General features: G+C 31.4%; 3 protein-coding genes across 4 annotated transcripts in view; 1 reads left to right on the top strand and 2 right to left on the bottom strand.

Annotated features, from left to right (window-relative positions):
• Positions 1–2,187: 2,187 nt before the first annotated feature.
• Positions 2,188–5,358, bottom strand: LOC108727074 (tetratricopeptide repeat protein 25). Of its 2 annotated transcripts, none has more exons than XM_018454991.1 (2): positions 5,211–5,358; positions 2,188–2,490 (listed from the first exon to the last, which is right to left on the bottom strand). In XM_018454991.1, the coding sequence occupies exons 1-2, from the start codon at positions 5,340–5,342 to the stop codon at positions 2,188–2,190; spliced, it is 435 nt and encodes a 144-aa protein (XP_018310493.1). In that variant the 5' UTR covers positions 5,343–5,358. The 2 variants fall into 2 exon arrangements, with proteins under 2 accessions (XP_018310493.1, XP_018310492.1); XM_018454990.1 differs by lacking the exon at positions 5,211–5,358 and adding an exon at positions 3,536–3,737.
• Positions 5,359–7,526: 2,168 nt separating this feature from the next.
• On the bottom strand, positions 7,527–9,412 carry LOC108727076 (cyclin-dependent kinases regulatory subunit). The gene is made up of 4 exons (XM_018454993.1): positions 9,384–9,412; positions 8,385–8,444; positions 7,720–7,847; positions 7,527–7,624 (listed from the first exon to the last, which is right to left on the bottom strand). Exons 2-4 carry the CDS (start codon positions 8,441–8,443, stop codon positions 7,527–7,529), a joined length of 285 nt encoding a protein of 94 aa, XP_018310495.1. The 5' UTR covers position 8,444; positions 9,384–9,412.
• A 1,191-nt stretch (positions 9,413–10,603) lies between these two features.
• The window catches only part of Rat1 (5'-3' exoribonuclease 2 Rat1), a 36,552-nt gene continuing 21,717 nt past the window's right edge, over positions 10,604–25,438 (top strand). The window contains exons 1-15 of the mRNA XM_018454949.1: positions 10,604–10,808; positions 11,898–12,025; positions 12,105–12,216; positions 12,296–12,469; positions 12,930–13,092; positions 13,184–13,644; positions 14,058–14,264; positions 14,468–14,608; positions 14,728–14,888; positions 15,057–15,225; positions 15,297–15,386; positions 15,883–16,039; positions 16,715–16,943; positions 17,207–17,413; positions 17,831–17,910. Of these exons, the coding sequence (XP_018310451.1) occupies positions 10,734–10,808; positions 11,898–12,025; positions 12,105–12,216; positions 12,296–12,469; positions 12,930–13,092; positions 13,184–13,644; positions 14,058–14,264; positions 14,468–14,608; positions 14,728–14,888; positions 15,057–15,225; positions 15,297–15,386; positions 15,883–16,039; positions 16,715–16,943; positions 17,207–17,413; positions 17,831–17,910 (2,554 nt within the window). The 5' untranslated portion in view covers positions 10,604–10,733. The remainder of the gene's footprint in view (positions 10,809–11,897; positions 12,026–12,104; positions 12,217–12,295; positions 12,470–12,929; positions 13,093–13,183; positions 13,645–14,057; positions 14,265–14,467; positions 14,609–14,727; positions 14,889–15,056; positions 15,226–15,296; positions 15,387–15,882; positions 16,040–16,714; positions 16,944–17,206; positions 17,414–17,830; positions 17,911–25,438) is intronic.

The raw sequence follows: 25,438 nt of genomic DNA, 5'->3' as shown, positions 1-25,438 counted from the left end.
TGAGCGTCGTACGACGAAAATCGGATGCAGTGTGAATCCAGCATATCGTTTTCTATTCTTCGCACTGATTTTCCGACAATGTACGAAGCTATCCGAAGAATACCGAGTGGACCAAGGTAGAGAACCAATCAGAAGTTGTGCCCGCTTTCGCCAAACTTTGATTATAGGATCTCTAGAGGCCTGTTCTTTTTGGTTGAACTTTTTCATCAATTCATCTTTCTTTTTCTTCTTTCCTCTTGGAGAGAAAAGGAAGAAAGATGAACTAGTGCAAAAGTTCAGCCAAAAAGAACAGGCCTTAGGACACAAAGGACGGAATCCATAGTCCGATCTTAATCTCAAGCAATGTCTTAAGATGCTAATACGGCTCTCTGGTCGGTATTCATAGTCGATTCTTATTTCAAGACCGTCTTAAGTAATGTCTTAATACGCTAATGTGGCTCTCTTATTGGTTCGTAACACCTCAAGACTGAATTTGAGATGATCTTGAATATAAAAACTGACTATGAATACCGATCTCTGATTGGTTCATGCACTAACTTAAGATCATCTCGAATCTTGAGCAACGTCTATGGATTCCCCCCAAAATCCTGATACGACATCTGTATCGACTTCAGAAATGAAAATGCTTACAAAATAACACGTCGGTAAATCACGTATAATTATATCATAGTATTATTTATCTATGCGCGGTAACTAGTGATTATCTATACGATCTAATGCGGAATAAAAAAATTAGATTCATTCTTATTAAAAAAAATTAATATATATATATAAAAGGATAGGAAAAAAGTCTTTTTACATATAGCCGACAGATGAGAGTTTTGGTCGATTTTTTACGTGCTATTGTGTGACGTATTAGCCCAGCTTCTCAGGACCTGCCCAGACAGCACACAATATTTATAAAATATTTATAAATATTTTAAGTAAAAAATACTTATTAGAAATATTTATTTATATTTATCATAAATATTACATAAAATGTTTAGTCTATATTTTAATAATATTTCGAATAAAGCTTTATATAAAATATGTATGAAATATCTGTATAACATTTCAAAAAATGAATATTAATAAATATTTATCATAAATATTCTGTGCTGTCTGGGTCTTTCACCAATTTCTGATTGAAGGAGCTAAACATTGATCATAAAACCGTTTTGGAGTATACTTGCGTAAGATTGGATACAAAAAGCTCGATACAATAAGCTCGATGTTTAGGTACGTGATTTGACGATAAAAAATTGAATGGATTGAATTTCCATTTGCGAATTACTGCTGAAACGAAACGAAATCAAGCCTTTTCTGAAAAGATTGATAACGGGCGATGAAAAGTGAATAACATTGACGACAAAGAAGGTGATGCTGGCCTGCGAAAAGCATTTATCTCGATTTTTTACTGAAAAATCACAGAAGTTCTACACTGATGGAATAAATGGCTCTACCCGAAAAATGACAAAAGATCATCGATCAAAACGGCATATACGTATTTGGTTTAATTAAAGGTTTGTAAACAATTAAAAAAATATGTTTCAATTATTCTCTAACTTGTAAAAAGACTTTTTCCTTAACCCAATATTCCGTTGAAAAAATCAAAATTAAAAGGAAAAAAATTAATATTTTTTAAATTAACTTTAACGCGATAAACTAGTGATTATTTATATAATTATCTTAACAGATCAGAAGATTCGACTATTCAGCCTTACTTTTATTTTAAAAAAATATGAGAATTTACTTTTATTTAAAAAAATTAATAACTCTGTTTCAAAAGAATTAAAGTTAATAAAAGGGAATAAGATCAATAAAACGTCTAATTAATTAATTTAACATGATAAATGAGATTACTTGTATAATTACTTATAAATGCACTACAGAAAATAATTAAAACTCGATTATATATATAATTTCACTCTTTTTTATTAAAAAATTGAATTAATAATTCCATTCATAAAATTAAATTTAATAAAAAGGAATAATTTACATACAGTTGCTTGAATATCTACTTTTTCATTGAATGTTCTAACAATGTTTCAACAAATAAATCACAAGGTAAACTGTAAAATTACCGACTTTCATAAAATTCATTTTATAACGCATACATTTCTTTTTACATATTGCAGTGTATTATCATATACATGTATTATTAGGATAATTAAGGATCAATATGTTCAAAAAAAATAACGAGCGTTGTTAATTCTTACGTAACACATTCCGTATCGCATCTTTTGCTTTTTGGACACCAAGGCGAAATTCGCCGAATTCCGGACGAATCCTCATCCCACGGTAATAATACACCAAACTCATTTCGAAGTCGCCGAGATGATAGAGAGCTTCCGCCTTGCAGTAGACCGCCTTGGACTTGCTAGAATCCTTAGGATTTAATCGTAAAGCCGCTTCAGCATCGTCCAGGGCTTTTTGCGGATCACCCAGTAAAAGATGACATTTGCTCCGCGCTATCAAGGCGTTCTTGTCGTTCGGATTTAACTCCAATGCCTGCCAGAATAAATTCTTATGTAATGTCTTTATTGAAATGATTAAAGCTTTAATAATATTGTTAGAACACAAAGATATAGTTATTATTTATAGTAATTATAAACATTGTAAATTTTTTTTCATATATATTTTTAAATGTACATTCAATTCTAAATATTTTTTTCATCTTATTTTTAATATCTTTGAAATGTAACAAATGTTTATGTAATTTAAAGAAAAATAGAAAAATCTATTTTATTATGTCATATAAATATCTTCTAGTATTAAATACAAATTATATGAACATATTTATGATATTATTTTACTTATATAGCTGCCATTCATCGTCGAAGATTATATTGCAATAATCTTTTTGCCATATTTTTTTATTACAATACTGCAACTATAATAAGTACAGTAGAAATATTTTGAGCTTTATGGACATTAAACTTTATGAGAAATATTATGGATATTTTGTTAATCTGAAACTTCTTTATGTGTGTTCAATATATCTGATCTTTTCTTTTATATTAGCTCCAGAGAAAATTTTTCTTAGAATTTTTCATAATTTTTAAGTAAATTTCAGAATTTTTAAAAAATTAAAATAATGGATAATTTTATGATTTTTTAAGAAAATTTATACAAATTGGAACATTTTAGAGGTACCTACTGAGAAATATATCTTTATATATCCTTTCCAGAATTCTTCTATATGTGTATGTATTCTGAAATATTCTAAGATTTTTTCATTCTATAATTTCTGATAAAATTTTATAAAATAAGGAAAAGTATTTTTAGAAATTCTAAAATAAAAAATCTTAGAATATTTCATTTACATGAAAAATTCTGAGACAATATTTCTTTCGAAATCGATAATAATGCCCGCAATTACTACGTCCGTTTCAATCTTGTAATATAAATCGTTAGGATCGATTTATTCGCTTATTACGGAGGGTCACGTTTATTCATGCGCGCATGCACGACCATGCACGGAAGACATAAATCGCTCTCATCGATTGTGCCCGCCAAGAATTAACAAGATCGTATAACGAGGCAAGCGAGAAACCTTATTAATGCAATTAACAGCGACATTAACGTCGCCAAAGCGCATCTCGCGTAGACCAAGCGTCAGCAACGCTCCGGGCTCGGTTTCCTCCGGAATTTGCAGACTCTTGCTGCGATCCTGGCGTTGCTTTATCTTCAGAGACTGCTTTATGTCTGTGGTACCCATGTTCACAGCAGCTGCACGATCCTTATCGGTGTACACCTCTTCCTGTCGACGACCTTCGCCGTCACGCTGGCGTCACTTTCTTTTCGACTTCTGTATTCTCATCTCCGACTCGATAGCGGTGTCAGGCCCCTGTTTTTCCTTCCTATCGTTACCCTTCTTCCCTTTAGCATAACGAGCTTTGTCACCGCTCAATGCTGTTAGATGTTTACTCGAACGAACTTCTTTACATGGTTCTTCAAACTCTTCAGGATCCTGCTTCGAATCGGAGCAGACTTCCACACGCACGTAGCTTTGCAGCAGGTCATGGTGGTGCAAGCCAGGATTCAGGATGTCCATAACGTGATGCTCCACCGCACTCGCAGACATTGCGTTCTCAGCGACGACTTGCGGTACATCGCTCATCTTCACTCGTCGATTTTAACAATATTTTTACTCGATTATATTATAATATTGTACAATAAGAATTTACAATGATCTACTTTACAATACTCTCAGTTCCTTCATATGTTTTTACTTTACATACAACAGCAGAAATCGAGGAATTCTCACATAAGAAACGCGAACGGATGATTCTCGCCTACGTGCCAAGATACGTGTGGTTGTCGACACCTTAAAATAGGTGATTCGTTTCCTTAGAAACGAATAACAACACTAGCAAGTCAAATATGCTAATTCTACCCTTGCGAGATTCAGAAACGTAAAAAAAGAACAAGAACACTCTGTATATTTGAATATACATATAGAACATTCTTGAGATCGCCAAAGTTTGATTACTTTTTTTCATTTACTTATTTGGCTGTTTTCCAAAATTCACTGCCAGCCTAAAAATTTATAGTTTACGTTACGTGACACTAGATTTTCAGCATTGTGTGGCAGTGAATTTCATTATAATACAGCCTCTTAAAGATAAAGAGATCGTGTGTATGTGTGTGATCGTAAGATATATCTTTTTTTTATATTTTTTTAGCAAACACACCCTTTATAAGCATTTTTCAGTCTACCACAAAGAAGTCTTTTGTAAATATGTCTAAAAAAAAATTCGGATTCTTAAGATAGCTTCCATATTACAGCACAAATTATTCCAACAATATCCCAAACAGCACAAAATATTTATAAATATTTATTATTATGTTTAAATATTTCATAATATTTATAATAAATATTAATGATTTGTGTAATCTAAGACCATAAAAATAATATATCAGGGGGGCTATTAATTGAAATTCGTCAAGATTTCTATATTTCTATTTGAATACTTTTTTCTCTTTTTTTCATATCCCCCAAAGTAGAAAAAATATATTAAACATTCTATTTAAAAATATATTAGTTCACATCTAAGTATAAAAATAATTTCCTCTCTAATACAATATTCTTGACACCTCTTATATATTTTTTAACAATTAAACATTTTATTTCATTTATAAACTTTTGTACGATACAGAAATATATTTTAATAGTAATCTTTTAGTTTATATAATCAGCTTTTCTTAATAATAAATTTCAAACTTACTTGATTGTACAAAAATATGGCCTTATTGTAACTTCCATTTTTCACATGAATGATTGCTTCATTTACTAAAAGAGTGTTTCGTATAAAAGAGTCTCGTCGTACTGCTGATTGTCCTTTTGGGTGATGAACCATATCGTCTCTTTACCTAAAACATCTGTTTCAATATTAAAGTTTAGAAACCACTCAATCAATAAATAAATATTAATGTAGGATTTACCCAGACAGCACAAAATATTTATGACAAATATTTATAAATATTCATTTTTTGAAATGTTATATAGACATTTCATACATATTTTATATAAAGCTCACAAAAAATATTTACAAAATATTTAAAATAAATCTTATAAATATTTATAAATATATTGTAAATATTTTATAAATATTGTGTGCTGTCTGGGTAAGAAATATCGTTCAAAACAATAAAATCGCTTTCTAAAAATCATTTTAAAATCAAAATACAAGGTAATCGACATTAAATTAACACTAATAGTCAAGTTTTTGTTATAAACATTAATGTAATAAACATTATCAAAACTCACAAATTCGAAAATTTTAAATTTAATTAAAAATTTACAAGAGTCTAAAAAAATATACGAGCAAAAGTAGAGCTTTTCAGTTTTAATTGACATTTCAGCAAGAAACACATAGGCAATAAATGCCAAAAAATATACTCACTGTGATGTCACTTATACATGGTTGAGAATTACAAAGAAATATTTGATTTCATTAACAATAATTATTCAATTTCTTTTCACTTTTAATTAATACGTAGATCAGACTTCAAACATCGGTGAACCGCTACACCGCGACAAAATGTACAAGAGCCATCGTTCCAATCGGATATGGTTGCCTCTAGCGTCTTAAATTCTTAACTTACAACAAAACTTTCTCATCCATACTTTTTGTGCTCTCTCCCTACCCGCAATATTAAGAAATAATCGATAAGGAAGTCAGAGAAAGGGATAATAAGGAAGGATAACACGACAATTCTTATTCTTTACACACTACCACACATTGCATCTCTGATTACTAACGGAAAAACCATTAAATGGCTCGCATGCTTTCGTGAATGTTTCCTATCAATCCATTGTTATAGTCCTTGCTCGATTATTTGTGTCATTTAGCGGAAGAAACGCACGCGATCTGCATATAATATTGACCGATTATCGTTCTATCACAATTCTGTGGAAATAAATCTTGGACAATCACATACTTAAATAAATTTTGTAATAGCTCTTTAGATTCATCTTGTATATGATTTAATTGTAATAATGCAGACTGTATGCTAAAAAGGCACAAAACTTTTTCACAAATATACAATCTCGTTCTCCAAATCATAATAATTTTATCGAACTCACAAATAGTTAGTCACAACATAAATAATAAAACATTAAAATTTTAATTATAATGAAACGTATTTATGAATATATTTTAGTTTTGGTATCAATTTATTAAGGTAATCTTCTGCCCTTTGTTCTCCAAATTATGCAAAGTTAATTCAATTTTATAAGCAAGTATTACATTATAACACTTCGAAATCTAATATAAAGATTTATAAAAAATTGTTATATTAAAAATTATTATAAACGGGTAGCAATGCGTGACTTCTTGTTAGAAGGAATGTTCTAATATATAAACTTCTCAAAGTACGAAAAACTTAGCTAATAGATAAATAGACTTTATAATTATTCATCGCGTGCTGCGCGCAGACACGCGAAGCAGCAAAGTTCCGAAGAAAGAAAATATACGCTTGAAATAATTAACATTTTAAATGCAGAGTACCCCAGATTCATCACGCAATCTTCCAGCAATAAGCTCATCAATAAATTTATAGCTAATTGAATTTGCTTCTTATTCAATATTCCTCTCTTCTCAAAATTGTCTTCTATCTCCAATTAGCTTTTTTCTTTCGACTAAAGTTCTTTTGTGTTATGTGACATATATGAAATTTGCAACACTTGGATACAAATTTGGGAATATCGCGAAAAACTTTTATAATCTGTCTGCTTTCTAAAATTTATTGAAGAAAAGATGTTGCAAATTTTTTACATAAAATTATTAGATATTACACAAATAATTACCTGTTTTTTAAAAGGGCTCATTTAGAGAAGTCAACGATATTTGATAGATAATTGGAAGATATTTTTTTATACTTTATATGTGAAAGATGTAGATGGGGACGATAAAACATAACATTCTGATGCTTATAATCTTTAACTATTAATAAATACTTATAAATATAGTAGAATATAATCTTATACAACATATCTTATTTCCATTCATATCATCTCATACTAGATTATCACATTAAATTCAATTATAACAAGTAATAGGCTCTCCTTGTAAAGTGGTACATCTAGGTGCTGTTACAAGATCAGTTCTCATTCTGCGAAATAATAGAACATGTGGCTCTGAAAAAAATTTTAGATTATATTAATAAATGATGCTGATTATAATTCATGTACACACATATTTTCCTAAACAATTTTCATTTATAAAGTCGTACCTGGTCCATGCATCATATAATGAACCCATCCAGGACTCTGTTGAACTCCTAAATTTCTCCATTCGGTTTCCGTCATGAGATGAGTCTTTGGAACATGCCTGGCTATATCAACTGGCAGTATTACATGCCTACACATAATTTTTAATTGAAATTATATGACTTTATTTATACTGATATTAACTTGAGTTCAACTGTATTGGATTATATTTATGAAAACTTAAAGTAGTTTAAAGTCTTTTATATAGTTTCAATTATATATAAGAAAATAGTCTTTTTGATTGAAAATCTCTAAAAAGAGAATCTCTTCTATTTAAATTTCTGTATTCATATCCAATTTTATAAAAAATCAGTATAATTTTAAAGTTAAATTTGCCAAAAATGATTATCATAAGATATATTTTACACAAATAGTATAACATAATTTAAATTATAAAAAGAAAAACATAACTGCAATATAATATATATATAAAAGTTGATAATATTTAAATAATTATAAAACTAATTTTTACAACTCATTACTCAGACAACATACATGTTTAAAAACAAATCATAAGATGTCTTAAAGGATCCATTTTAAAGGATATTTTTAAGACGTCTTATGTTTCAATTTTAAATTTTTTGTTGTCTGAGTACTTTTAGATATGATTCGTAATCCAAATTCTTACCTGTATTCATATCTATCATCATTGTACTTTTCAGAATACTGAATCTGGTCTACTGGCATTCTAATTGAAATTAAAAGATAAGAAAGTAAACAACAAAAGTTAAACAATCTAAAAAAAATAAAGGTGGTATCAATTATAATATTTTAAAGTTTTAAGAAAAAAAGTCTTTATATATAAAATTGTTTTGTGATAAATCTTGTTTAATATAACTAATTGTAAAAGAAATTCTATTATTTTCTAGTAATTTAATTTATATAAATAAGCAAGTTAAAATAAATATAAAACTAAAAATAAGACAGTTGTTGATAAATGCAAATATAAAAATTTCTACAATATTAAAATTTTTATAGCATATTATAAATTTTAATAGAAGATTTTCATCTAATTAAAGCAACAAGAAATCTAATGACAATGGAATTGTGATAAAATTAGCAAAGGAGTAAGCTTGTAATTGTGTAATATTATATAATTTCTTTAATGAATAAAAAATGGATCAACTCATGCAAGGTTGTTTCGTTTTAATAGAATATAGATCATAAATTTATTTGTTAGTAAGACAGAAGAATTCTATAACTTGAAAAATTATGATATGTAAAATTTTAATGTATTATTAACATAATATAAAAATCATATTTTCAATCACAACAATATAATTACATTCGCGCGCTTATTCTGTCGGTACGATAGATTCCCTAACCTTCAAAAATATTGTTTTTGAGAAATCCTGCTCAATAATATCGCAAATAATAGTAAGATTTACGAATTAGCGACGAGGAGAAATAATTTTACTCTATTTTTATTAATTACTTACGTATTAGTATTTGATTTCCTAACCTTCAAAAATATTGTTTTTGAGAAATCCTGCTCAATAATATCGCAAATAATAGTAAGATTTACGAATTAGCGACGAGGAGAAATAATTTTACTCTATTTTTATTAATTACTTACGTATTAGTATTTGATTTATTTCTCAATTTAATATTTAATCATACAACATACCTGTTGCACTCGAAGATGGGACGACATATATTTTTGGAACACACATGTATTTGAATCATGGTATACACGAATACTTAGATACGATTTATTGTGAATTTTGAGAACGATGAAAGCGCATCCACTTTGAAGTTTCTCAAGAGTTTATTGGACAATTCTTTATTAATTCGCCATATATTTTAGATTAACTACGAAGAAATTTTATTATTATTTATATTTATTTTATTATTATTTATTTATACTTTGTTATTATTAGATATTTTCGCGTTGCTTGCACTCTTTGCATTTAGCATTTTCGCTTTTTTTTTTCAACGTTTAAATAAATTGCGAATTCAAGCAACAGACCTATTATTTGAGATAGTCTTGAAATAAGAACGAACTATTATTGACTTCTGATTAGTTTATGACATCTTAAATACCAACTTAAGTTGGATACTGGAGTTACCGACGGAACACGCATTTCGTATTTTTCCATTCATTTCGTTTTCCCCATATAGAATAAAATGTCCTTCTCTAGAATAAAAGAAAAAATACAAATAGTTATGGGAATTAATTAACTACAAATCTGTATGAAAAACAAAAGAAATTGTAAATTACAGTTTCTTGTTACCATGAAGGTTATTATTTCTTCAGATATAAATGAATTCAAATATATATCCAAAGAAAAAGTATTAATTAAATTATCATTTAATAATGTATAAAAATATAATAAGAGACCTTTTTTCAAATTATAATTTTAAAAGTATCAAGGGATATGAATAAAAAAATTTGATCTATATAACTATATAATTTAAACTCATATCTCGAAACTTGAACAACGTCTATGAATTCCATTCACATCAGTTTTCTCCAATTTTTTCTGCTGAATGAATCAATGAAATTACAAAAAATTTGAAAATGTGTCATAGCTTTTTCTACTAGGAAAACTAGTGTAACACTGGTACAATTGAGTGTAATTGATTTACATATTTTTAATGTTAATAAATAAATAAATTCTTTTAAGGTTATGAAGTTATTATGACAATAAAGAATATGTAATTAAAAGTAATTAAATTATTTATTAATACTGAAAATATGTGAATTGATTTGCGTTCAATTGCACTCAGGGTGCACCAGTGTTGCACTAGATTTCCACAAGTGGCGCCAAAAGCCGAGTGTCATCAAATCTCGTGTTTCGTATCATGTATAATATTAATTCATGATTAGCCAAGCGTAATAACTCTAACCTATTCCATATTTAGGTTAAACGTACGCGTTGTTGCTGGTTGACGTAGTTGATTTAATATGACACAATAGTGCTGTGACTGTAATTATAAATTTTCATAATACTGTCAAGCAAATTACGAACGAGCGATGGGTGTCCCAGCATTTTTTCGTTGGTTAAGCCGCAAATATCCCTCCGTAATTGTGGAGTGCATCGAACAGAAGGTAGGTTAGATTGTTAATAAGTTTTCCTCCGTTTTACATATTTGTCATTTGTATTTACATTTTATCCACGTTTACATCTTGCTTCCTGAGATATAATCCTTGCGACAAATCACTGCACTTATAGATTGCGCAAATTTTTTAATTATGTGCATATATTGTATTTTAGTTAAGCTCACAATAAATTTCTGATACTTTCTAGAATGATTATTATAATCCTTTATTTCGTTCTATTTGTCAAATTTAATATCTAGGAAATTAAAGTTTTAGTCATTTTGTGTATATTTAAATTATTTTCCCTTAGATTTTCTCTTGTTGAAGATTTTCTTGTTGCTGAAAATTATGTTACATTGGCTTCGTTCAGCAAAGAAAATTAATCAGTTAGCGCTTAGTGATTCTTTAACATGATTGGTTCTTCGCAAAATCTAAGTGTAAAAACCAATCGTATTAAAGAATCATTAAGCACAAACTGATTAGTTTTCTCTGCTGAACGCAGCCAATAATTTGCATAGTTATAAAGATTTTTAACTGTTTTGTTAAAAAAGATTTTTTTTTTTAATTAAAAGATTTGTGTAACATGTGTTTTGTTTTTAGAATTACATTATTTAATTTTTTGTCATTTCTAATAATTTAAAATAAATAAAAGATCAATAGATTCTTTAATCCGTATTCAAATGTTTTCAATATGGTCAATATACATACAGGCCTGTATTCAGAACGTGCTTACAATGATGTTAACGCGCTAACATACTATACTTTATGTTATGCATATTATAGAATTTCAGAGATAAAAGCGCGCTTTTATCGATAATACGGGCCTTAATATTTAATTAAGTTTTTAATTAAAATATAAAGTTTTTAAAATACTACTTAATTAAAATACTAAATGTTCTTGCAAATGTTTTACTCAACACAAAATACATACATATAAGATGATTATATCTTAAGTAAAATATTTTTTAATCAATAGTCATATAAATGTTTCATGTTTAAGATGAATTAATTTCACTATGAAAATTTGTCAAATTATTTCAATGATATTTTAAATCCAGTAGTATATAAGAGTAAAATTTTGATACTTTATATTTATAGTCGGTATCTACAGACGGGGTATGCATTCCTGTGAATTCAGCAGAACCGAATCCAAATGGGGTAGAATTTGATAATTTGTATCTTGATATGAATGGTATAATACATCCTTGTACGCATCCTGAGGATAAGTAAGTATAAACAAAATGTTGTAAATGGTTTCACTGTTTATGATGAATTGTTTATGTGATGTACTTGTGTAAATATAAGGCCAGCTCCCAAGGATGAAGATGAGATGATGGAGGCTATTTTCGAGTGTATTGACAGATTATTTCGCATTGTCAGACCAAGGAAATTACTTTACATGGCAATTGATGGAGTCGTAAGTATTTGTGCACATAAAATATAAGGAAAGGAAAACTGATGAGATTATAATATCCACAAAACATGCTGTTATACAGGCGCCCAGAGCAAAAATGAATCAACAAAGATCTCGAAGATTTCGTGCAGCAAAAGAATCCACAGAAAAGATTAATGAAATAGAAAGGATACGTTCCGAATTGACCCTCAAAGGAGCATCCTTGCCTCCCGAAAAACCGAAGGAAGAGCATTTCGATAGTAATTGTATTACTCCGGTTTGTAATCAAATTATAATAATAGAATATGTAACGAATAGAATATGTATAAAAATACTTATCAATTCTATCAATTTTACAATGAACAAAATTATCAATTATGTTTATATTGTTATTATTAATGTCTGTTTAACGAAATAAAATGTATTTAAGGTCTGAAACATATTTATACTTTTTAATAAATAAAATGGAATTTTTTATTATTGTTATTAAGTTAGAAAAATATATCGGTGACTATAAAGTTACGTACTGTATACAGGGCGGGCCATTTTAATCCGTCCACGCGAATATCTCGTCAGGTAAGCGAGATAGCGAAAAACCAATGGTATCATCTTATGTCCTCCTCTAAACTATACAACTTTTGTCTGAACATTTTTCGCTATCTTGCTTACCTAACGAGATATTCGCGTGGACGGATTAAAATGGCCCACCCTGTATATCAAAAACTTCGTATTTATAGGGCACACCGTTTATGGCAAGATTATCGTCATGTTTACATTACTATATTCATGATCGCTTGAATAATGATCCAGGCTGGAGGAATATTAAAGTAATATTAAGCGATGCTAATGTTCCCGGCGAAGGAGAACATAAAATAATGGATTTTATACGGCGACAAAGAGGTAAGTGTTTGTGTACAGTATTATTTTATGTATAGATTATAGCGTTTCACTAGAAATAACCAATTTTCGATATTTTTTTAATGTGTTATAGCACAACCCGATCACGATCCTAATACGCAACATGTTTTATGCGGAGCGGATGCCGATTTAATCATGTTAGGTCTTGCTACACACGAACCTAATTTTACTATTATTCGTGAAGAATTTAAACCGAATAAACCAAAACCGTGCGATATATGTGGTCAGTTAGGGCATGAAATGCGTGAATGTACAGGCGCGGAACCAAACCAAAAGCCAGAGGAGAACACATATGGATCTGAATGCCAGTTCATATTCGTGCGATTAAATGTTCTCAGAGAATATTTAGAAAGAGAATTGAATATGCCAAATCTACCATTCAAATATGATTTTGAGCGAGCTGTTGATGATTGGGTGTTTATGTGTTTCTTCGTAGGAAACGATTTTTTGCCTCACCTCCCTTCTCTGGAGATTAGAGAAGGCGCAATTGACAGACTTGTTGCTTTATATAAAAGAGCAGTATATAAAACCGGCGTATGTAATATTTTTTACAAAGCAAGATGTGTGATAAAAAATTAATAATTAGAAAATTATACCCTCATTAATTCTGATTAAAAAATTATACTCTTTAGTGTGTAATATACTTTGTATAATTGTTAAATATTGTTTAAAAAATTAAGATATATTTTGTACATATTTTATTTTTGTATTATATACAATTATTTTTATGTTAAATTTCTTCGTTAATTATTTCTGACTTATTAAAAAAAGTTTAAATATCTTTGTATCTCTCTCTACTTGTGTATATACATTTGTGTGTACATTTATAATTATCAATTTATTTCACCTTTAAATTCTATAAATTTATGAAAATGCCTATTAGATATTAATATTATTGCTAAAGCAAATATTTGTTTATAGAAAGTAATTTTTAAAATTATTTCCAGGGTTTTTTGACAGATAGTGGCGATGTTAATTTAGATCGTGTACAATTGATTATGTCAGAGCTTGGAGACGCAGAAGATGAAATCTTTAAGAAGAGGCAACAAAATGAATTGGCTTTTAAACAACGTGAAAAAGACAAAAAGAAGAGAAACGAGATCATTAGTAGCTTTAAACCAACGTGGATTCCTGCAGGTCAATTTGCACCCACTGTAAGATTTTCATTTTATTATGCATACTATATTTATAAGAAACTAAATTGATATTAATTTTATTGAAATTGATTTAATTGAAATTTTTTAAATTAAAATTAATAGCTCATCGAATGTTGCTAAGAAAAGATCTATTAAACATTTGTTATTCTGTGAGTAAAATGTGACATACAATTTTTAAGATATATTTATAATTTTTACAGGCCCTTGGACAAACGGTAAAACCTATAGAGAATGCACGTTATGAAGCTTATAAAATGCGTATGCAGGGTAGGAATTATAATACGAATGCCGCTGATAATACAAACGCTAATAACGCCTTAGAAAGCATGCTAAAACCCGAGGTATTCCATTTCGTTTCTTTTAGCAATGAATATTCCATATTCTTAAATATTTGCACCTGTTTTTTAATACATATACGTAATATTTATAACTTATCTCGAGTTCTTAATTTTGTTACTAGAATTCGGGCAATAAAGGGCAAAAACGTAAAATTGATGAGGTCTCATCGAATGACTCGGAAGATGACCAGGCGCACGACGAGGTGCGACTTTGGGAGGACGGTTTTAAAGATCGATACTATGAATCTAAATTCGATGTATCTCCCGATAATCTCGCATTTAGGTAATAAAGACTGGAGATAGAATAATTTTTATAAATGTTTTTACAAACGTGTTTTTTAATTTTGTAAATATTTTTTATTTCTGTTTTTTTATTTCTTATGATAGAATTTATTTTGTAAAAGATGTATCTACGTTATCTCATATTAATGTTGGTTCTACTTCTTTGTAGAAATAACGTCGCTTTACAATACGTACGAGGTTTATGTTGGGTTTTACGATATTATTATCAAGGTTGTGCATCGTGGCGATGGTATTTTCCATATCATTATGCGCCGTTTGCAAGCGACTTTATTAATATTGGCGGTCTTTCTACAGAATTTGAGAAGGGTACTGTACCAGTAAGTATTACATATTCTTTGTAAAATGCAAGCATTTCTTCTAAATGAGTAATTAATGTTTTTTTTTACAGTTTCGTCCATTAGAACAATTGATGGGTGTATTTCCTGCTGCTAGTAGAAAACATGTACCTAAACCATGGGCGAAATTAATGACGGATCCAGTACGTATCCTTTATCATGATTTGAAAAATGAAAATAATGATATTAATCATTTTAAACAATCTCTCAAATTAAAACGATTTGATAAAGTATTGTTGCTAGGGGCTTTAGTTTTATCAGAAAAAAATAATTCAAATAAAAGAGCTTTATCTTCTTCGAGATAAATTTATAATGAGTGCACATACAAAGCACAATACATACATTATCTCAATATATTCTAATTAAAATTAGTGACTTCTCAGTATTTTTTGGTAATAGTACTTTTTTGAAATGATATTAGAAGCAAATATAATTATTTTATAAATAAAAAGGAATAAAGAGAAAAAGTGATTAAATATGGATAAATAAAATTAAATATGAATAAATATAATTAAATATGAATAAAATAAAATGCTAAAGAATAATTATTATATACACAATTGAATTAGAATTTAGTAAATTATTTTTTAATAAATTACTGTTTTCGATATATGTTATTTTTAACTTATTTATTTACAGAAATCTCAGATCATTGATTTTTACCCAGAAGATTTTAAAATTGACTTGAACGGAAAGAAATTTGCTTGGCAAGGCGTAGCTTTGCTTCCATTTGTTGATGAAAAAAGATTATTCAAAGCTTTGGCGCCATACTACGACAGTTTAACAGAACCAGAAAGTAAGTGATATAAACATTTTTTTAAAATTTATTTCATGCAAATTTGTCCATATTTGGATAATTGTTGACTAACAAATAATTGGCGCAGAGTTTCTGAAAATTGTATACTTTCACCAAGAATATTAGACACGAAGATTCATCTTGAGACTGAATATAGCGTTTTTCACTCATTTTTAATAACGTCTCGCTTGTGACAAACTAGTGCAAACTAAATCCAATTCAAATTTTGCGCCCCCTTGAAGCAGGCTACAAATTCGAATTTTGAAAGCTAAGTTCACGGCATTAGAGCCAGTATATTTATAGTCGGTTCTTATATTTAAGAACCGTCGTAAATAAATACAATCTTAAAATATCATAATCCAATTACAGAGCTGTATTAGCATCTTAAGACATTGCTTAAAATAAGAACAGACTATGAATATACCGATATAAGAGAGCGCAAATTTGAATCGTATTACTAACCTCTTTGCAATATGCGATTCCTCGATAACTTCAGCCAACTTCAGCTCATCGAGAATATCGAAGGCGTTCCCGTCTAATTTCTTCAGGAAAAAGAGTTGCATTTACAAATCGAATATTTTCAAGTTAACGTGCGGAATGATATAATTGTAAAATACATATATAAATGCACTTATTGAGTTTTATATTTATTTTATGTTGCATTTTCATTTTCAGATAAGAGAAACATTCGTGGTGACGACAGGCTGTATGTCGGAATAGAGAATAGTGGTTACAACTTTGTAAAAGGTCTATACAAGAATCACATAGGATTCGATAAGGAGGTTGAGATAAGCGTAGATGGGATGCGAGGTACTGTACTTCTATCAGATGACTGTGTGAGTGACGGTGGTACATTGCCTTCACCCGTGAGAGGTTTACCGGTTAGAGACAACAAAGTGTACTGGTTCGTATACATTCGTTATGCAATCTCCTTAAAACAAACTATAATCTGCACTGGAGTTCTGTAATTCTTAACAAGTCAATATCGTTATATTGTCATTGCGCAGTTTTTTTTATAATATATAATACCTGCGCAATGATAACATAACGATACCAACATCCTTAATTGTCGTGAAGAGTTACAGAATTTCATTGTTGATTATCTATTATTCGTTGACAATGAAAGATAGAAGAAAGTCTAGAGTGTATCTTTCTGTCGGCTTGCAGTATCAAGTTTAAGGATCCCAAGTACAGTAACAATCACATTTTCCTCGCTCGCAAACTAAAGGGAGCTCAAAACCCGCCGCGCGTTCTGAAGCCGCAAGACTTTGACGCTTTGAATCACAAAAACGGAACTCAGTGGGTACCCCAAATCGGTTTCACTCGATCTACACAGTCAGCTTCGTTAGGACAGGCAGGACATAGAATGCTCGAGTAAGTATTAATTATTATGATTGGCTGTTTGCCATGTAACTTTATCGATAAATATATCTCTTGCTGTTAATCAGAATCTGCCTCTCTTCTTTTTTTTTGTTTCGAACAATGCCGAAGACGTACAAAAAATACTTACAATAAAAATGTTTGCCGTTGACAGTAGAATAATTTACAATTTCACAAATTACAAATAAAAGTATCTAATAATTTAAGAACATTTTAAATATTTAATTTAAATCTCAGATAAATTTACGACTTTTTTCAAGTTTTTTATTATTTTCGTATAGAATAATATTTAATATACATACATAAAATGTTTTATATTAAAGATGTAATTTCTTTTTTGCAATGGAATATTCTATTTTATTATATTATTGTGTTAATGCAGACTAAATAAGACAAAATGTTTTCTTACAGTCATCATGTGAATCGTAATAACAGACCGGCTGCGTATGCGAATGTTCCTCCGCCGACGAATTTGTATATGCAACTTCATGGTAAGTCACATCATTGTTATACGCATGCCTCTCGCGTTAGGAGCTAGTTAATACGTTTACCAGAGATATAGAATTATGATATTAAAGACGAAAAAAGCAGTGAAAGTAGGAAATACTTCAAGCGATTTTTTTTATCAAGGTAATTACACTGATATCAGTCTCTGATTTTATTGAAAGCACAAAATTATGTACGAGAAAAATTTATATTAAATAATTAAGTTTAGAAATTGGGGTAGTTTATATGAATAAATCAACTAAATATGAGAAGCAAATTGGCGCTTCTCATATTATTTAGTTAAAATTTATGTTAATATTATTAAAATTCTGAAATATGAATGAAATTGTAAAAATGAACGAGTATTCCACTATATTATATTAGTGGTGATTATGAAAGGATTATTTTTCATCGTCACGTTAATGCCTTTCTCCCGAAGCGGCTGTGCCAATTATTTTTTTCGTGTTTATTGCACCTAAATTTTTAGGACTTTTGACATAGCTAGGTGATGCACGAGACGTGTTTACGCTGAGATCGAAACGCCAAGCGAGGAAGGGATTGAATTGAAGGGTCGGGAAGGGCTTGCGTTGCGACCCTAACGAAAGAGCGTTTCGTAATCAGTCAGTCAGTGAGTCAATCGTTTTCTAACTGGGACCAGTTTCTCCTACTACTTGTTTTACCCCTTGTTCTTCTGACAATACCGAGATTAGAAGAGTCGAATTAAAGCGCCCACACGCGACTTCTTCAGGTTTGAGAGGAAATTTTTTTCTTACCGTATCGATTCTTAGGGTGCATTTCTTATTTTGCCTTTTATTTAATTACGGTTTAAAAAATCGCTAATAAGATTATTTATATCGAACTGTAGATGGTCACTAATCTTGTTATTCTTTCAATTGGAAAAATGGAGAATAAACTTTTCAGTTTACCCTCTTTTGACCAACGTAAACAAATTTTTCTTAGATGATTTAGATCTAAATTATATTCTGCTTTATCTTCCCATGAAACTAGAAAGAAGGAGAAGGTTTATGACAAATTCATGTAACGTAAAAAAAATTTATTTTGTTTGTAGAAATATGTCTTCTTAAAATGAATGATACTCAAAGGAATGATCTGAATTTAAATTATATTCTATTCTATCTCTTCGTAAAATTGGAGAGAAAGAAGACTGTACGATAGGAGGTTGCTCCACGTCGCATCACTCGTGTCACGAAGGTGGGCGGTGGTGAACCGTTGGTAGGTGGACAAACGATGAATCGGCGGCGAGTCGGAGAGTGGTTGACGTCGGCTGGCGCGGAGGGCTCGAAAGCACGAGCCGATGGGGGTGGGACGGGCTTAGGGAGTCGGAGGGATGCGAACCCTCGGCTCCTGGATTAGCTCCAAGGGTAGTTCGTCACGTAGAGCGTGACTCCGGCCGTTTTGTTGTTTGGCACGTCGAGGCAACGACGGTTCCCCGGTTTCGCCCAATTATAAAACAAACGCGGCGCACTTCATAATTATCCAATTAGTGGACGTGCCTACCGTCGTACCGCCCCCTCCTGTTCATTGCGTTCTCTTCTCCCGTCTTTGTTGCGTTACCCGGTATGTTCATTCGTACAAAAGCTGTTGTGATATCCAGGATACGCGCAGAAGTCATAAAAAATGTTTTTTATAACCATTTCGATCAACACTATTGCTAAGCAATTTATCTACATTAAGAGAAAAGTTTTTGGTACTTTTTATTATAATTGTATGGTATAATATTATGATTAGGAACTAAACAATGGATGGGCTCCTTATTGTATAATATTTTTCTATGCAATTATAAGCACAAATACCAAAAACTTTTCTCTGAGTGTATTGACGGAATTATGAAAATATTTTGAATAACGTATAAGGGGAGCCATTTTGCAGAGTGATAACACGCACTCTGATAATATGCAACTCTAAATAATTTGTCCATACAGATTTAAATAAAAGATATCAGCTTTTATTTAAATCTGAGACGAAAATTAAAGAGAAAGAGAGACAAATGCATATAACAATAGGTCTATCCGCATTGTTTCAAATCCCCAAAAATTTTTGCAACTTAAAAGGAGATAAATATATATTCGAACGTTGAAGAAAGTAAAAGCGAAGATGCTGAGTGCAAAAAGTACAAGTAACGCAATAACAAATCAAATAGCATTTACTTTGATTTGAAATTGTCTTGAACAAAGCAAGAGTGTTTGTCATTATAATTCGCTTTATTTTATTAAATTTACCATCCAATTGATTTTTTGTGACAACCATTTTTATATTACACATTTCTTATACGTTATTTTTTACATGTATCTTATTCCTGCATTATATGTTTCGGCTCTATCGCCGACTGTCTTTACGCGCGAACATAAAAACAAAACGTTATAAGGGGTACGATGAGCGTGTGTGATTGATTTACCGAGGGGAGTAAATGCCACGCACAGACAGAAGCGAACCCTCGAGAGAGTAAGTGTCGAGGATACGAAATAGGTTTTCCTGCGAAAAACGCAAGAAGTTCACCTTTTCTTTTCCTCGCAGATGCATTATTATAGGTACTTTAACAGTTTATTTACTCGGACTTAAAATTCTACAATTCTCTAATGGACTCGGTATTATCTAAATGTTTAAATTATTACGGAATATTGTCAATATAATATTTAGTATAATCAAGTAAAGGGAACTATCAGTAATCAGGAACAAATCAAAGGGGACTGGGAAAGTAATTAATAAAACGAGCATTACTGCGATTGATATTTTTCTTTTATATTCACTTGTTCACATTGTAGCCCTGTATTTGCATCTTTTTAATCCCGATAAGATTTATTCCCAAATAGAGTAATAGATTACTATTAATCGCTACGCACCAATGCGTCCTTATACACGTATATACGTAGATTCTCTATTGTATGCTTGACGTAAACGCGCTTGCGTTGTACATTATTAACCCGGTATGCGCAATCTGACGATGTTGAAGTAGCGAAACGATGTAGGCGAGCGAATAAACAAGTAAACGGTATCTTCGCTGGGAGGGACAGGAGCTCGGCCGACGGGGATGGCCGCACTTTGTCCGTTCGTCCATCTCCGTGTCCGGATGACAGGTGCAGGGAGCCCTCGTTAGACAAATTAAGCAACCTTTCTGGCCTCGCGGTGCTGTCGGTGTTATATCTTCGTCTACTTTCATCTCTCGTCCATTTTCTCTCTCCGCACGCACGCACGCACGCACGCATATTTATATACGCACACACGTGCGCGACTGTTCGCCGGGACTGGTTTCGAGTGGACTGCAAACACTCGTGTAGCAGCAGCAGCAGCCAGCAGCAGCCAGCAGCAACAGCAGCAGAGGCTCGAATTATTGTGTAGAGACTGGGCATAAGACGAGTCTCTGAACGGCTACCGTGACAGAAAAGCCGGTGATACAGTCCATCTCGAACCAATAGTCCTAGAAAATTATATCTCCTATCGAGACATCGATAGGAGATTTCCCTAATTTCGTATATATGTATTTTAATATACAAGAGATGGAAGATTAACTTCAATCTCGGTTCAATTTACTCTTTATCTATTTCTAAGAATTGAAACCCTAGAAAATTATCTCCTATCAATACATCGCTTCCCTAATTTCGTATATATATGTTTCAACACACAAGAGATCGCACGTTTTTCAGCGTCATTTTAAGATCAACTATGATCTTCCAAGCAAAATTATATTTATGTAATTGCGGATTTTTTGCTGATTTTAAATTTCTCATAAAGTGGTATTTTCTTTCTCTCTGCATCTTTGTTTTGAAAAACAAAGCATTATTAAAAGTCTGGTTCCACCATGGAAGATTAACTTTAATTTCGATTCAATTTACTCTTTATCTTTTCCTAATTCTAATTAGAGATTAAAATTAATCTTACAAAGCAAGAAACAGGAAGCAAAGAACATTGTAGATTAGGCTTAAGAGTTCGTAAATACGCGTGTTTTACGAGACGAGTCTTTTTGTACCGTTAAAGCTGATGCGAAAATTAATTATAGCGACGTATAACTTCCAGTGTTAACTCATCGGAAAACGGATATAGGTACGCAAAACGCGTAAGTGCTGCACACGCGTGAAGAATTCTTAAAGAAGAGGTAGAAGAGACGCGACTGAGAAGGGAGACGGGACGAAAGGTTGCGCGTCTTCTCTTCTGCCGTTTCTTTAACCATTCATTCAAACCCGCGGCCTATTCACGGTACGTTTATCTACCTGCACATCATGGGATCCCCATTAAAGACGGGTTCCATTCACCTACGCGTGCAATGACGAACTTATCCCTCCGATCTTGGCAGGCAGTCAATGTCCACGGTTCTCTTTTGACCCTCGCTTCGAGACGATGAGAGGAACATTTGATAATCCTTGACGCCAAAAGACAGGCGGAAATTTAATCGCCATTGACTTGGTTTTTCAGTGGGAAAGAGAGAGAAAGAAACAGAAAGAATTACGAGAATTATGCTTCACGATAGCGTTGGATTTTGCACTTCGATTACTAATAACGCGCGCTTTCACGGCCAATAAAAACTTGGCTTACATTATCGAGATCCGCCAATCTCATTACCAGACATTCGCTTTACAGTTATTCTCTTCAATTCAGATACATAATTACGTCATATATAATATAGCTTCAAGAAACTCTTTTATGCTCTTTGATATTTCCACCGCGAGAATATTTCTAATATTGTGATTATGTTTTTACGTTTTTATTCGCGTTTCTCTTTGTCTTTCTGTCTACTATACATTGTAAAAAATAAAATTTATTAAAATTAGAAGCTAAACGTTTTTCTGTGCGTATTTACACGCTTGTACTTTTACTGAGTTTTCAAGAATTTTCAACATTGAATTATAAAAAAAATTATTACTAATAATTAGAGTGTTAGAAAAGGAAGATATTTCATATTTTATTTTAACATTTCTAATATAAGGAACGCGAAATATTTCCTAAGATATTCATTTTTTTATTTTATCTTCCTATTTTTATACTAATAATGCCGAGAGTGAAGAAGGATAATCAAAAGAAAGAAAACTTGATAAATGTATTATTTTACACAAGTTTCAACGCAATGTGTTATTTCTTTTTTTTTAATGGAGTTGTATCATTTTTAACGTAAATCTATTGTTTTAATATAAACGTCTTTACAGCATTTGTATAGAAATTATTGGGGTATTCTGTGTATTTGTATCAAAGACCGAAGTGGCTTAAATCATATCGAGAAGGGGCGTATCTCGACAATCGCGCATCGGTTATTGGCGACGATATTTGACGCGATATAAATTAGTCGATGGGTGATAATATCGGAGCGGCGTGCTTCTGCGGGACATAAGGCATGAGGCTTGTTTTCCGTGGTATGGGGTTGACGGGCGTCACCGGCAGCGCCGCGGCTAATTTCCTCGGCATTGAGCCGCATTGTGCTCTAAATCGGCCTTCCCCCTCTTCCCCCTCTTGCAAAATCCACCCGCCGCAACCGCTCGTCGGGAACGCGAACCCTCGGTGAAATTTGTCAGAGTCCATTGAGAGCCGGGGTCAGCTATTTTGTTTGCGTGATAGCTATGTCTGTGAATGGTTTTACTAAAAACTAACTTGCATCTCGCGTGCTTGCACCGTTGATCTTCTTAACTGGACTAGCAAAATAATTACAGAATACTGAAACGTGATGAGCAGTGCTCCAAAAAATTTTAATATTCTGATAACTAACTTGAACGTTCTAATGATTATTTTAATGGTCTAATAAAATTATATTCTGATATGTATCTAATTAAATTTTTAGATACTTCAGCAAAACTATTCTTTCCTTGTATTTCTCGCGCGTGAATTGCTTTTATCCGAAAAGATGTAGGAACATTTTTGAAAAAAGAAATCAACTGCAAATGCAGTCTAAGATATAAAATACAAAATATTTTTCGATATTAAAATTTCTATTATAAACTATTTCTAACCAATCGAAAATAATGTAAGCTACTGAAAAATTAATAAGAGATTAAAATAACAATAAACATAACTGAAATCGTTACCGTTATAGACAGAAAAAAGTAATATAAAATAATTACAAGTTACTGCCTAATCTTCGCAACTATTTATGTCCGACATATAGAGATCGAAATTAAAATGTTAAAAAAATCCTACGTTGTAAATATAATAGATCTATTTCCAACGAAAAGATGCCGAGAATTTCTTTTTCGCTTTTTTGTCACGGAAGAATGGCAGTCGAATTTATATTTTTGATAACTGGTAACGAGTTCTCTTCTTTGCATCAACAAGATCTCACAGTACGATTCGAGGATGCGTGAAGAACAGAAGGGTGAGTGAGCGACTCAGGGCGTTGAGAGGGATCTGCCCTCTTGTGAAGACTCCACCCGGTAGACAGTCTCACTAATTACGCCGCGCCTCATTAGCGTGGAAGCACTGCTGTCACTTAAGGATACGTGTGACTACTTCTATTCTGCTCTGTCAAAGATGACATTTTTTTTACTTAAAAGCACGCGAGGAATCACAATGATGGGCAGCAAAAGAGCATGTCTCAAAATGTGCATGAAAATGTTCCGAAAAAGTAAATTTAATGAAGTAAATTTCTGTTTTTACTTCTACTGCCAAACTTGTATGTTAAAAAATTGATACTTTATTACTCTCCTGTGCAACTCTGCACGTAAATTAAAGGAGAATAATAGAATAGAATAGAATTTATTACACTTTAGCATTACATAGCCAAGAAGGGGAGGACTTGGTTCACAATAAATTCTTACCTCATTCATCCTTCCATACTTCATATGCGCTCTTATTTTTTACTATTTTACTATTTAACTATTTACTTTCTACCTTTATCTTTATCACTGCCGCATTTACATCACATTACACCTATCTAAGTCAGCCTTATCTTATTATGTTCTTGTACTGCTTATTCTATTTTCTATAACTTATAGCCTGTTTCACAGCCTTTCACAGCCTTTCTTATCCTACCCAGGACTTATCCTCAGAGGAGAATAATATAATTTATTTATATGTGTAATATATATATATATATATCGATTAAATTGAAAATACGACTAGTTTTCGCATTAAGCAAAATGTGTAACAGCTTTTTGGAAACATCATTTAAAATTTATTTGAAGCTAAATATCTATTCTGAAGTCGCAATCGCAAAAAACTAAAGTTAGTTTTTAGTAAATAATAAATTATAATTCACTATTTCTTATTTTTTTTTTACTCTGGGCTATTTAATTGAGATAATAATTAACTTAGCTGTGTATAATAAGGGATGTTGAATGCTGTTTGAATCTAACAGACTGCTCCAATCGATCTTTGACGGGTTGCTTTGATTATCAATTCCTCGCCTGACCGAACTTCGCGTCCGGCAGAAAAGACCCCCGATCTACCCCTCCATTCGGTTCCCCTGACACGTCCAATTCTCGATAAGCATGAAATTCTATTAGTGTCCCGATATCGGCACACGATTTCGATTTGTGTGTCGTGAAGGGTCAGTTTCCAGCGGCTAATTGAAAATTAAAGCCTTTTATAGTTTTG

The sequence above is a fragment of the Mycetomoellerius zeteki genome, unplaced genomic scaffold, assembly GCF_001594055.1.
Source record: "Mycetomoellerius zeteki isolate Tzet28-1 unplaced genomic scaffold, Tzet1.0 scaffold47, whole genome shotgun sequence".
NCBI lineage: Eukaryota > Metazoa > Arthropoda > Insecta > Hymenoptera > Formicidae > Mycetomoellerius > Mycetomoellerius zeteki.
This window is presented reverse-complemented; position numbering and strand designations above follow the sequence as displayed.

Bases quoted from the DNA above. Each gene is read 5' to 3' on its own strand.
- LOC108727076 (XM_018454993.1), bottom strand. From the start codon at position 8,443: ATGCCAGTAGACCAGATTCAGTATTCTGAAAAGTACAATGATGATAGA. The intron at 7,848-8,384 runs GTAAGAATTTGG...AATTATGTGTAG, and splicing joins GATGATAGATATGAATACAG to GCATGTAATACTGCCAGTTG. The intron at 7,625-7,719 runs GTACGACTTTAT...AATTTTTTTCAG, and splicing joins TTATATGATGCATGGACCAG to AGCCACATGTTCTATTATTT.
- LOC108727074 (XM_018454990.1), bottom strand. From the start codon at position 3,700: ATGGGTACCACAGACATAAAGCAGTCTCTGAAGATAAAGCAACGCCAG. The intron at 2,491-3,535 runs GTTTCTCGCTTG...TTATTCTGGCAG, and splicing joins CTGTTAATTGCATTAATAAG to GCATTGGAGTTAAATCCGAA.